This window comes from Bufo gargarizans, chromosome 7 (genome assembly GCF_014858855.1).
Source record: "Bufo gargarizans isolate SCDJY-AF-19 chromosome 7, ASM1485885v1, whole genome shotgun sequence".
In the NCBI taxonomy this organism is placed as follows: domain Eukaryota; kingdom Metazoa; phylum Chordata; class Amphibia; order Anura; family Bufonidae; genus Bufo; species Bufo gargarizans.
This window is the reverse complement of record NC_058086.1, coordinates 44,890,798-44,905,356: the sequence shown is the minus strand read 5'-3', so window position 1 is coordinate 44,905,356 and position 14,559 is coordinate 44,890,798. Positions and strand designations below refer to the sequence as shown.

Sequence of the window (14,559 nt, the reverse complement as noted above, 5' to 3'; positions counted from 1 at the left end):
TGACCTTACAGCTCAACCTGACAGGTTATTTGTCACATCAAAAAACATTTAATATTTATGATAAACGTCATCACTGCCTGGTCCTGTCAATCAAAGTGCAGAGGGCGTGGTAGACCTGAGCCTCCAGGTGTAACGGCAACGCCCCCGATGCGCCTATTGGTTAATTTGCATATATTATAACATTATTTTTCTCAGCAATGCGGCCACATATAAACATGGGACCAACACAGATGCCTTCAGCTGCCAAGTGCACATGGAACAGGTCAGCCAGTGTCATAGGTACAGAACTGCTGACAGATGCCCTTTAAGGGGTCTGGTCTGGGGTCTGAATGAATTTAGGGGTCTGGTCTATGGTCTGATTTTAGGGGTCTGGTCTATGGTCTGAATAAATTTAGGGGTCTGGTCTATGGTCTGAAAAAATTTAGGGGTCTGGTCTATGGTCTGATTGAATTTAGGGGCCTGGTCTATGGTCTGATTTTAGGGGTCTGGTCTATGGTCTGAATAAATTTAGGGGTCTGGTCTATGGTCTGAATAAATTTTAGGGTCCGGTCTATAGTCTGAATGAATTGTGGGGTCTGGTCTATGGTCTGAATGAATTTAGGGGTCTGGTCTATGGTCTGAATGAATTTAGGGGTCTGGTCTATGGTCTGATTTTAGGGGTCTGGTCTATGGTCTGAATGAATTTTGGGGTCTGGTCTATGGTCTGAATGAATTTAGAGGGTCTGGTCTATGGTCTGAATGAATATTGGGGTCTGGTCTATGGTCTGAATGAATTTAGGGGTCTGGTCTATGGTCTGATTTTAGGGGTCTGGTCTATGGTCTGAATGAATTTTGGGGTCTGGTCTATGGTCTGAATGAATTTAGAGGGTCTGGTCTATGGTCTGAATGAATTTTGGGGTCTGGTCTATGGTCTGAATGAATTTAGGAGTCTGGTCTATGGTCTGAATGAATTTTGGGGTCTGGTCTATGGTCTGAATGAATTTAGGAGTCTGGTCTATGGTCTGATTTTAGGGGGTCTGGTCTATGGTCTGAATAATTTTGGGGTCTGGTCTATGGTCTGAATTTAGAGGGTCTGGTCTATGGTCTGAATGAATTTTGGGGTCTGGTCTATGGTCTGAATGAATTTTGGGGTCTGGTCTATGGTTTGAATTTAGGGGTCTGGTCTATGCTCTTAATGAATTTAGGGTTCTGGTCTATGGTCTGAATGAATTTCATGGGTCTGATCTGGCATCTGTTACATAAAAGTTGAGAAAAGTGAGTCAAATTTTTATATATTGAAGAACAACGTAATGGAGTTAATAGTAAGAGGCCCTTTTCACATATATTTACTGTAATTATAGCATCATTGGATGTTGGGGATAGTGGTTTTTTCTTTGCCCAGATGTCCATATTCCATAGAAACTGCTCGATCTTCTACTGCAGAGCATTTTAGATGTGTCTATACTTTTAAATGAAAAAATGCAAAGTAATTAAATTGCTCTGTTCTGGAAATAAATGTAGAATGAAAAACTCACATCATCTTCCAAGACCGCGGTCACATGACTTCCTTCGCCCAAAACCAGATCTCCACAATTAGGTTCTTATGATCTGGAATGTGTCAGATGTGCTGCCGCTGATTCAATCATCAGAAAATAAAAGCAGAACATTCAGTGTCTTGTGTTATTAGTCCGACAAGCCGCGTTACCATGAGGCTGCGTAGTGGGGCGGATACACGTCTGTGCGGCGGTCATGTGAACTCCACCCTAAGGCTACAATCAAGACAGGGGGGAAAATGGCATTTTTGTACAAGAAAGTCGTTAGGGCTATTCACATAGCGTACGGCCGTTTAAACAGGAGTGCATCCGTCTTACAGCTGTGCACTATGGGTACACTAGTGAAAAATGGCTTTTTAGGGGTTAACATAAATAAAAAATAAATTACTCACCTCATCCACTTGCACACGCAGAGGCAGCCGCTCCTCTCTTAAAGCAGAAGGACCTGGGAGCACATGGTGACATCATCACAGGTGAGCGCAGGTCCTTCAGCATCAAAAGAGAAGCGACTGCCTCTGTGTGTGAAACTGGATGAGGTGAGGATCATCTTTTTCGCCCTATAAGACGCACCCGCCCCCCTTCCCCCCAAAAGTGGGGGGAAATGTTAGTGCGTCTTATGGGGCGAATACTAATGAGTGCTCAATAGTACAGGAGGATCGGGAAGCGGTAAATGCAGCGCTCCCCAGGCTCTGTACTCACCTCCTCCTGGTCCTCTGCGGCTCTGCAGCAAAGGGTGAGTGCATCGGCACTGTGCAACCTCGCGAGCTGCACATGGGATCACAGCACTGCACACCGCAGGAAGAAGAAGAAGAGCTGGATGACGGGAGCGGCGAAGGTGTCTGGAGCTGAAGAGGTAAGTTGATTTTTTATTTTATTTTTTGCTCTGAGCATGGGGTTCTGATCTGAGGTCTGGGGGTCATTCCCATTGGGGTTCTGATCTGAGGTCTGGGGGTCATTCCCATTGGGGTTCTGATCTGAGGTCTGGGGGTCATTCCCATTGGGGTCTGATCTGAGGTGTGTATGGGGGTCATTCCCGATCTGATCTGAGGTCTTATTAACATTGAGGGTCTGATCTGAGGTTTGACTGAGAGTGGGGGGTCTAATTCATATTAGGGCTCTTATCTGAGGTCTGAATGGGGTTCATTCACATTGGGGTCTGATCTGAGGTCTTATTAACATTAGGGTCTGATTCGAGGGCTGATTGGGGGTCTTAATATTTATAATATTGGGGGTCTGACTGTAGCTCTGATCTGAGGTCTAATGAAAAATATTTTTTTTCTTATTCTCCTCCTCTAAAACCTAGGTGCATCTTATGGGCAGGTGCGTCCTATACAGAGAAAAATTTAAATTAATTTATATTTTTTTTGCTTAAAAAGAAAACAAAACATAACACATTATTACAGCTGAGGACAACTATGGGGACATTATGTATACTGCAGGAGTTATTGGGATTTAATAAAAAATAAATAGCCAAATTCATTTAATTTTTATTTATTTTATGAGCTTATAGAGCGCTGACATATTCCACAGCGATTTACAGACATTATCATCACTGGGGCTCACAATCTAAGTTCCCTATCAGTATGTTTTTTGAGTGTGGGAGTAAACCGGAGAACCTGGAGGAAATTTTTAATGGCGGCCAGAAAAGGCCATTTTTTTTCACTATCGTGTGAATATAGCCTAACACTGAACAAACAGGGTATCAGTGACATTTCAGCTTTTACTTCTGCAAAATTTTAAATACAGCTCTGGAGTCTAATACAGGATCAGTACAGGATAAGTAATGTAATGTATATACACAGTGACTCCACCAGCAGAATAGTGAGTGCAGCTCTGGAGGATAATACAGGATGTAACTCAGGATCAGTACAGGGTAAGTAATGTATGTACACAGTGACTGCACTAGCAAAATAGTGAGCGCAGCTCTGGAGGATAATACAGGATGTAACTCAGGATCAGTACAGGATAAGTAATGTATATACACAGTGACTCCACCAGCAGAATAGTGAGTGCAGCTCTGGAGGATAATACAGGATGTAACTCAGGATCAGTACAGGGTAAGTAATGTATGTACACAGTGACTGCACTAGCAAAATAGTGAGCGCAGCTCTGGAGGATAATACAGGATGTAACTCAGGATCAGTACAGGATAAGTAATGTATGTACACAGTGACTGCACCAGCAGAATAGTGAGTGCAGCTCTGGGGTATAATACAGGATGTAACTCAGGATCAGTACAGGATAAGTAATGTATGTACACAGTGACTGCACCAGCAGAATAGGGAGTTCAGCTCTGGAGTATAATACAGGATGTAACTCAGGATCAGTACAGGATAAGTAATGTATGTACACAGTGACTGCACCAGCAAAATAGTGAGTGCAGCTCTGGAGTATAATACAGGATGTAACTCAGGATCAGTATAGGATAAGTAATGTATGTACACAGTGACTCCACCAGCAGAATAGTGAGTGCAGCTCTGGAGTATAATACAGGATGTAACTCAGGATTAGTACAGGATAAGTAATGTATGTACACAGTGACTGCACCAGCACTATAGTGAGTGCAGCTCTGGGGTATAATACAGGATGTAACTCAGGATCAGTATAGGATAAGTAATGTATGTACACAGTGACTCCACCAGCAGAATAGTGAGTGCAGCTCTGGAGTATAATACAGGATGTAACTCAGGAGGATCAGTACAGGATAAGTAATGTATGTACACAGTGACTGCACCAGCAGAATAGTGAGTGCAGCTCTGGAGTATAATACAGAATGTAACTCAGTATCAGTACAGGATAAGTAATGTAATGTATGTACACAGTGACTGCACCAGCAGAATAGTGAGTGCAGCTCTGGAGTATAATACAGGATGTAACTCAGTATCAGTACAGGATAAGTAATGTAATGTATGTACACAGTGACTGCACCAGCAGAATAGTGAGTGCAGCTCTGCAGTATGAGACGAGATAAAATTGCGCAAAAGTAAACCCAAAAAAGTCCTGCACTTATTGACTCTTTATAAACCCATTTCAGGCAAATTGCCAAGAGGACCTGAACAGAGACAATTCTTACAGTACACAGCAGAGGGCGACAATGAGCACAGGGCAAAGCTCCACCCAGGAGAAACAGAATATGAATAAGGCCTCTTGCACACGACCGTATGTCTCGGAGCGGTATACATCATGTGCACGGGAGCGCACAGCATCATAGGTTACTATAATGCTTTGCGCATTGGGCCGCCCGTGGGACTATTGTCCTGCACTCATATCATATTATGGTGTAACCTATGATGCTGTGCGCTCACGTGCACTAACGGACCGTATGTCTCGGAGGGCATATGCTCGTGTGCAAGAGGCCTAAAACCTTTGTTCCATGCTCAGGTATCATGAGACTTAAATTCACCATAAACATAAAGGCATTTAACTAAAGTTACTCTTGAACACGTCAGATTAGGTTAGAAGTAATATTTCCTGCGTCACTTGTGGCAATATCAGTTATGTATAGAACCGTCCATTAAATAACGGTCCAGGGCGTTCCCCTCGTATGGCTCTGATCTGGGCGGTCACACAGGGCTGCACTTGGCTGCCGCAGGGTCGCATATCTAGATGCAGCTTTGATAGGACGTATTACAGAAGCCCCAATCAATAGGGAGCGTGCCCTGCTGACTGGTGCGGAGACAGGAATATGTGGACTACAAAGTCTGATCATTAACTCATTGACCTTGGTGGATCCGGCCCTGCTTGGAGGACTGTGCCCTCGCTGGCTCTGCTTGGAGGACTGTGCCCCTCGCTGGCTCTGCTTGGAGGACTGTGCCCCTCGCTGGCTCTGCTTGAAGGACTGTGCCCCTCGCTGGCTCTGCTTGGAGGACTGTGCCGCTCGCTGGCTCTGCTTGGAGGACTGTGCCCCTCGCTGGCTCTGCTTGGAGGACTGTGCCCCTCGCTGGCTCTGCATGGAGGACTGTGCCGCTCGCTGGCTCTGCTTGGAGGACTGTGCCCCTCGCTGGCTCTGCTTGGAGGACTGTGCCCCTCGCTGGCTCTGCTTGGAGGACTGTGCCCCTCGCTGGCTCTGCTTGGAGGACTGTGCCCCTCGCTGGCTCTGCTTGGAGGACTGTGCCCCTCGCTGGCTCTGCTTGGAGGACTGTGCCCCTCGCTGGCTCTGCTTGGAGGACTGTGCCCCTCGCTGGCTCTGCTTGGAGGACTGTGCCCCTCGCTGGCTCTGCTTGGAGGACTGTGCCCCTCGCTGGCTCTGCTTGGAGGACTGTGCCCCTCGCTGGCTCTGCTTGGAGGACTGTGCCCCTCGCTACTCAGTCCAGTGTCAACAACCTGCAGATAACAGCCGGATCTGTCTTGACATGTTAAGAGCCTGTGAAATTCCCTGCGCTGTCATAAGGCCTCAGTCACATTCCCATCGGGTTGTGTGGATTTCTCTGCGTCTGACAGAAGTTTATAAAGTCAGACTGAGGAGCAAAGTGGCAAGAGGGCGCAAAAAGTATGAACGCCAGACAGAAAATAACTTTCTGGATTAATTCCAGTGATCATATCACTATTAAAATGGGTGGAGGAAGCAATAAGGGAAGAAGATCGGACTGATACCGCAGAACCCTAAAACTGTATCCGACACAAATCACCAGAAACACTATGCAGAGACTGAACAAGCAGTACATACACAGTGACTGCACCAGCAGAATAGTGAGTCCAGCTCTGGAGTATAATACAGGATGTAACTCAGGATCAGTACAGGATAGGTAATGTATGTACACAGTGACTGTACCAGCAGAATAGTGAGTGCAGCTCTGGAGTATAATACAGGATGTACCTCAGGATCAGTACAGGATAAGTAATGTATGTACACAGTGACTGCACCAGCAGAATAGTGAGTGCAGCTCTGGAGTATAATACAGGATGTACCTCAGGATCAGTACATGATAAGTAATGTAATATATGTACACAGTGACTCCACCAGCAGAATAGTGAGTGCAGCTCTGGAGTATAATACAGGATGTACCTCAGGATCAGTACAGGATAAGTAATGTATGTACACAGTGACTGCACCAGCAGAATAGTGAGTGCAGCTCTGGAGTATAATACAGGATGTAACTCAGGATCAGTACAGGATAAGTAATGTAATATATGTACACAGTGACTGCACCAGCAGAATAGTGAGTGCAGCTCTGGAGGATAATACAGGATGTAACTCAGGATCAGTACAGGATAAGTAATGTAATGTACACAGTGACTGCACCAGCAGAATAATGAGTGCAGCTCTGGAGTATAATACAGGATGTAACTCAGGGTCAGTACAGGATAAGTAATGTAATGTACACATTGACTGCACCAGCAGAATAGTGAGTGCAGCTCTGGAGTATAATACAGGATGTACCTCAGGATCAGTACATGATAAGTAATGTAATATATGTACACAGTGACTGCACCAGCAGAATAGTGAGTGCAGCTCTGGAGTATAATACAGGATGTACCTCAGGATCAGTACAGGATAAGTAATGTATGTACACAGTGACTGCACCAGCAGAATAGTGAGTGCAGCTCTGGAGTATAATACAGGATGTAACTCAGGATCAGTACAGGATAAGTAATGTAATATATGTACACAGTGACTGCACCAGCAGAATAGTGAGTGCAGCTCTGGAGGATAATACAGGATGTAACTCAGGATCAGTACAGGATAAGTAATGTAATGTATGTACACAGTGACTCCACCAGCAGAATAGTGAGTGCAGCTCTGGAGTATAATAAGGAGGTACACAATGACTTGGTAAAGGCTTTTGCTTCGAGTGGTTTATAATTATTTCCAATGTTAGGGGTCAGTGTCACACATGTCTCTAATAGTTGTCAGTAATGAGGGGCCGCACATCTTCTCTGTGTTACCTTCTTCTTGTTTTTCACATTGTAAGACTTTTTTTTAGTTCTCATTATTTATTTTTGAGTGGAATCTTAGCCGCACGAAAATAACAAAATTCCTTTTACAAGAACAGTGTAATTTCTATCATATGTTGCTGGATTGGAGATTTTTCCCTTTTTGTACATTTCTTGGAAATTCTGTATTTACATTACAATCATGAAGCAGAAAGATGGACTTGTCTTAAAGGGGCTCTCACATCTCAGGCCGATGGGGCGATCAGAGGATTTCCGCAGGTTGCGTCCCGGCCACAGCTGATTCAGATTATTGACTGTCCACGTAATTCAAGGCGGGTGAAGTCCACCATAACTGGAGCCACGTGCACCGAGCCGTTCTCCATTCTCACTTCTGTGTTTTTGGATTGCTCTATTATTTTGGAGGTTTCCAGTTACCAGTGATGGGACTGGTCTATGATGATACTGTTAGGGACCACCCCGTGTTCAGCCATCTTTATAGTCAGGGCGTGGCCCTTAGGTCACATGACTGTCTGCCCAGTGCACGTAAACTGCTCACAGATTCCAAGGAGACAGCGGAGACAGAATTCTTTCTCCCTGCAGCCACCACTAGAGGGAGCTCACTGCAGACTGTGTGATCATTGGCTTCAATGTACCTGATGTATGGTGTGAGCTCCCCCTAGTGGTGATAGTTATATAGTTATATTTTTGCACTGGGGCACCCACTTCTCCATGCTCTGGTGTTGAGTTCTAGTGATGTATAAGAAATTATTGCACGCCTATAGACAGTGGGGTGGGGGGTGGCTCTTTATTCTCTGGCTAACTACAACTCTCATCATGGACCCGTCATTGTGCAACGTAGGGAAAGACTGACGAAGTGTTTATAAAATTGCAGCTAAATGACCTGATGATGGGATCTCCTGGCATCTCCCCAGCAGGAAAGCAGGATCAGGTTCGGTTAAACGATATTCAGTTGTTACAGAGCGGGGGGAGGGGAGGACGATTTTGAGGACGCAATGATAGGTGTAATTGCTCATTGAAAACACAACGGGCGATGAATGCAAATGATTCCCCAAATTCAGGAGCAGAGAGTTTGATTCTGAACCGTTATAAGGTTTATTATCTACGGGACCCGATGATATCCAGTCTGCAGGATTTCTTCCAGATTTACAGAAAGAAAACAAAGGGGGGGAAATGAGGCGGCACCGCTATAATATATGCAAATCCTCTGATAAAGAATGTGTATTGTCTGCGGCCGGGACACAAAAGCCAACTTTCATGGTTCATACAGCTGCCGAATACTTACTGCAGCCATGTGGTGATGATAAGAGTTGTAGTACATGCATACTAGTGCAATCATTACCAAAGCTGTATACCATGCACTGTACTAATCAAGTTGTACCTACCGACCATGCTGCTATAACCTGGGCATCTCCTGTATAGAATTATATATGTACAGCTGGTATAAGTTATACATCTTCTTGTATATAGTGATATGGACCACGCTGGTATAACCTGGGCATCTCCTGTATATAATTATATATGTACAGCTGGTATAACCTGGGCATCTCCTGTATATAATGATATATGTACAGCTGGTATAAGTTATACATCTTCTTGTATATAGTGATATGGACCACGCTGGTATAACCTGGGCATCTCCTGTATATAATTATATATGTGCAGCTGGTATAAGTTATACATCTTCTTGTATATAGTGATATGGAGCATGCTGCTATAACCTGGGCATCTCCTGTATAGAATTATATATGTACAGCTGGTATAAGTTATACATCTTCTTGTATGTAGTGATATGGACCATGCTGGTATAACCTGGGTATCTCCTGTATATAATGATATATGTACAGCTGGTATAAGTTATACATCTTCTTGTATATAGTAATATGGAGCATGCTGGTATAACCTGGGCATCTCCTGTATATAATTATATATGTACAGCTGGTATAACCTGGACATCGCCTGTATATAATTATATATGTACAGCTGGTATAAGTTATACATCTTCTTGTATATAGTGATATGGACCATGCTGGTATAACCTGGGTATCTCCTGTATATAATTATATATGTACAGCCGGTATAAGTTATACATCTTCTTGTATATAGTAATATGGAGCATGCTGGTATAACCTGGGCATCTCCTGTATATAATTATATATGTATGGCTGGTATAAGTATAAGTTATACATCTTCCTGTATATAGTGATATGGAGCATGCTGGTATAACCTGGGCATCTCCTGTATATAATTATATATGTACAGCTGGTATAACCTGGGCATCTCCTGTATATAATTATATATGTACAGCCGGTATAAGTTATACATCTTCTTGTATATAGTGATATGGACCATGCTGGTATAACCTGGGTATCTCCTGTGTATAATTATATATCTACAGCCGGTATAAGTTATACATCTTCTTGTATACAGTGATATGGACCATGCTGGTATAACCTGGGCATGTCCTGTATATAATTATATATGTACAGCCGGTATAAGTTATACATCTTCTTGTATATAGTGATATGGAGCATGCTGGTATAACCTGGGCATCTCCTGTATATAATTATATATGTACAGCCGGTATAAGTTATACATCTTCTTGTATATAGTGATATGGAGCATGCTGGTATAACCCGGGCATCTCCTGTATATAATTATATATGTACAGCTGGTATAAGTTATATATCTTCTTGTATATAGTGATATGGACCACGCTGGTATAACCTGGGCATCTCCTGTATATAATTATACATGTACAGCTGGTATAAGTTATACATCTTCTTGTATATAGTGATATGGAGCATGCTGGTATAACCTGGGCATGTCCTGTATATAATTATATATGTACAGCTGGTATAACCTGGGCATCTCCTGTATATAATTATATATGTACAGCTGGTATAACCTGGGCATCTCCTGTATATAATTATATATGTACAGCTGGTATAACCTGGGCATCTCCTGTATATAACTATATATGTACAGCTGGTATCAGTTATACATGGAGCGATAAGTAATTTATTCTCTAGAAGTTTCCGTCTGTTCCTCGCTGTACGCGGTGAATTTATTATTGCGGAGGCTTCAGGTTTGTTCTACACAAAATGTCACCATAAAACTGACAATGCAAATCAAGATTATTTTTCCAGCGCTGATGAAAGCGGCGACAACGCAACAAAGTTTCATTGGCGGTTGCTCAGCGAGTCCCGACAGACCGCGTTGGATATAAATTTAATACCTGGGCTGCATTCATTAATTATTTCCTCCGTTAGAAGCCGTCATTAGCGCTGTCATGTGGCAGGAGCTGTCCCCGGCTTCACTTCTCTGCCGCCTGCGCTCCATAGTTTTCTGTCTATCACAGATAGCGCCCCAGCTGAATACACCGCCGCTCCCTGGTGCCGTATCTGCCAGCCATTGATTCCATCCAGCGCGGCTGCCGCTTTCTTCTCTTGTTTATTACAGACTCGGTTTTCATGATTTGTTTGCAGTTTCAGCGTTTTTACCTACAATTACCGACAATTTGTTTGTTTGACATTTATTGTAACCCAGCTTTCCCAGGATCCTGAATGGCATCAACTGATCCGGCAACTCGATGTGTAGACCTGACGGACCACCCTTCATGATGCAGCTTTCCAAACAACTAGCAGCAGTGGAACAAAGGAGCCAAACCCTCTATCACACTCCAGAGCTGCACTCACAATTCTGTTGTTGTGATCAAATCTCTGCAGATACTGAATAAGCAGGGGATGCTGGAAGATTTCAGCCTGATAAATTGCAAATTATGCTCTGGAATACAATGCCAAATGTAACTCAGGATCAGTACAGGATAAGTAATGTAATGTATGTACACAGTGACTGCACCAGCAGAATAGTGAGTGCAGCTCTGGAGTATAATACAGGATGTAACTCAGGATCAGTACAGGATAAGTAATGTATGTACACAGTGACTGCACCAGCAGAATAGTGAGTGCAGCTCTGGAGTATAATACAGGATGTAACTCAGGATCAGTACAGGATAAGTAATGTAATGTATGTACACAGTGACTGCACCAGCAGAATAGTGAGTGCAGCTCTGGAGTATAATACAGGATGTAACTCAGTGTCAGTACAGGATAAGTAATGTAATGTATGTACACAGTGACTGCACCAGCAGAATAGTGAGTGCAGCTCTGGAGTATAATACAGGATGTAACTCAGGATCAGTACAGGACAAGTAATGTATGTACACAGTGACTGCACCAGCAGAATAGTGAGTGCAGTTCTGGAGTATAATGCAGGATGTAACTCAGGATCAGTAGAGGATAAGTAATGTAATGCATGTACACAATGACTGCACCAGCAGAATAGTGAGTGCAGCTCTGGAGTATAATGCAGGATGTAACTCAGGATCAGTAGAGGATAAGTAATGCATGTACACAGTGACTGCACCAGCAGAATAGTGAGGGCAGCTCTGGAGTATAATACAGGATGTAACGCAGGATCAGTACAGGATAAGTAATGTATGTACACAGTGACTGCACCAGCAGAATAGTGAGTGCAGCTCTGGAGTATAATACAGGATGTAACTCAGGATCAGTACAGGATAAGTAATGTATATACACAATGACTCCACCAGCAGAACAGTGAGTGCAGCTCTGGAGTATAATACAGGATGTAACTCAGGATCAGTACAGGATAAGTAATGTATGTACACAGTGACTGCACCAGCAGAATAGTGAGTGCAGCTCTGGAGTATAATACAGGATGTAACTCAGGATCAGTACAGGATAAGTAATGTATGTACACAGTGACTGCACCAGTAGAATAGTGAGTGCAGCTCTGGAGTATAATACAGGATGTAACTCAGGATCAGTACAGGATAAGTAATGTATGTACACAGTGACTGCACCAGTAGAATAGTGAGTGCAGCTCTGGAGTATAATACAGGATGTAACTCAGGATCAGTACAGGATAAGTAATGTATGTACACAGTGACTGCACCAGCAGAATAGTGAGTGCAGCTCTGGAGTATAATACAGGATGTAACTCAGGATCAGTACAGGATTAGTAATGTATGTACACAGTGACTGCACCAGCAGAATACTGAGTGCAGCTCTGGAGTATAATACAGGATGTAACTCAGGATCAGTACAGAATATGTAATGTAATGTACATAGTGACTCCACCAGAAATATAGTGAGTGAAGCTCTGGAGTATAATACTGTAGATAATTGCAAAGTACATCGCTCTGATGAATATCTAGATTGGAATAGCAGAACGAGTGTTGTGAGGATCATGGCCTCCAGCTACGAACGCCTCACTCATCAGACACTCCCTATGAAGTAGACAGTGACTTGTCTTCTATACACAGAGCTTCATTCACACGCGGAGCCTGCAGTCGCTATGACTTTATGTTCAGTTACACCCACTTCATGTGGTTATAATCATCGCGCTGAAATGTTTACATTTATATATGAGCTTCATTACAGCTGGCTGGGGACCTGCTATATGTTGTCTTCAGTCTTGGCTTCTTCTACCCTCTACTCCATCAGGACACAGATAGGATCAGTGACTCCAGCTTGTCTGCACTGTCATTTGGAGTGTGAGGTGGTCAGAAATCCAGTTACTTTCTGTCTTATAGAGTCTGTTTTCCTTCATCTATGCTTTACACTGCAGTTCAGCTTTTTCAGATTGTTTACTGTTTCTAGGCACAAACCCATTAGGAATCAGATTCAGGTACCTGTGTATATGGAGTACAGTGATCTGCAGAGTGACCTTAGAGTCTTTATTTAGAATAGGTTTTAACCTTCATGCCATGCAATGAGATGTCTATGGTGCCCACATTAATACCACCAAAAATCATGGAATTACCTTAAAGGGACATTGCCATTGAAAACTAGCATACAAGAAACATTTCTTGGTGAAAAAGTTATACTTTTGTAATTTTTCCTGGAACATTTTTTCATCACGATTTTGTGACTAAAGATACCACGCTGCAGTGCTGATACTGGCCACCAGATGTCGCCACAAGAGATGTAAAGCCCTGAGAAGATATCTCAGAGACATCTTGGTTTTCAGCTGCTGTAAAGAGTCCACATTGTCAGCTCACCATCAGTTAGGCTAGGCTGACCAGTATCACCTTCACTGTGCAGCATATAACACATTTACCCTCAGGCTGCATGGCCTGCTGATAATTCTCCTTTTATCTAAGCTGAAAAATTGAGAATTTTAAATAAAACTGCCTTTTATATAAGAACCTATATAAAAATTAAGTTACCATTGCACTCAGTGGAAGGTGTAAAACCCTCTTTTGCACTGTGTTCCCCCTAGTGGAAGCCCAAAAAAAAATCAAAAAAAAATCGAAATAATGTTTTGTAAGTAAATTGACATTCAACAAAAAGAAAACAATACCAAAAACGTCCCCAGTGTAAGACAAAAGTAGCAATTTACCACTGGAAATGTTGAAAATATGTTTCAAATGTTGCAAGTGCGGTCTGGCAGGGGGTTGCCTGAAATGGCGCATTTTGGCTTAAAAAAGGTCACATTTTAGTGCTATTGGTGTTACTATGTCACAAATCGAGAGAAATAGGCAGATAATCAAGTTTATATATTTTTTTTAAAAGTCACATTTAAAAGTGGCGTGTGCCTTTTGATGTATGAGCTGAAATAAATCACCACTTTTGATTTGTAATGTCAGAATTTTTTTGGAGCACATTACACCATTTTTGATAAATGTCCCCCAATGGAATCTCTATATAAATTTGTATTCACTCAGCTCCCCCTAGTGGTGATGTCAGGAAATGGGAATCTTATCATATTACTCTATGGAAACTGGAATCAACGAGGAGAGCGGGGAGAAGTGAGAATATAGATACCCAGGCGTCTTAGTGTCAGCTGTCCTGGTACTGATAGTATCAGCTCTGCAGCTTCTTCGTGCTCACAGGGGTTATTTGTATGATTTTCTAGATGAAGCAGCGACTTGTCAGGAAGGATCGTCTATCTGACCTCATATTTACTGCTTGAGAAGATTCACTTTGCAGCTGCATAAACGTTCACTCCATCGGACATGTCTGAGCCTGGAGCCCAATCATGGATCATTACATCCTGAAAATTCTGCTTTGTTGCACGTGGAGTCTTAAAAAGCTCAACACTGGCG

The 14,559-nt window shown here is 43.0% G+C and overlaps 1 protein-coding gene across 1 annotated transcript; it reads right to left on the bottom strand.

Annotated features, from left to right (window-relative positions):
- Positions 1–1,137: 1,137 nt before the first annotated feature.
- On the bottom strand, positions 1,138–7,789 carry LOC122944145 (octapeptide-repeat protein T2-like). The gene is made up of 3 exons (XM_044302375.1): positions 7,754–7,789; positions 5,246–5,832; positions 1,138–1,231 (listed from the first exon to the last, which is right to left on the bottom strand). The coding sequence occupies exons 1-3, from the start codon at positions 7,787–7,789 to the stop codon at positions 1,138–1,140; spliced, it is 717 nt and encodes a 238-aa protein (XP_044158310.1).
- Positions 7,790–14,559: the final 6,770 nt, after the last annotated feature.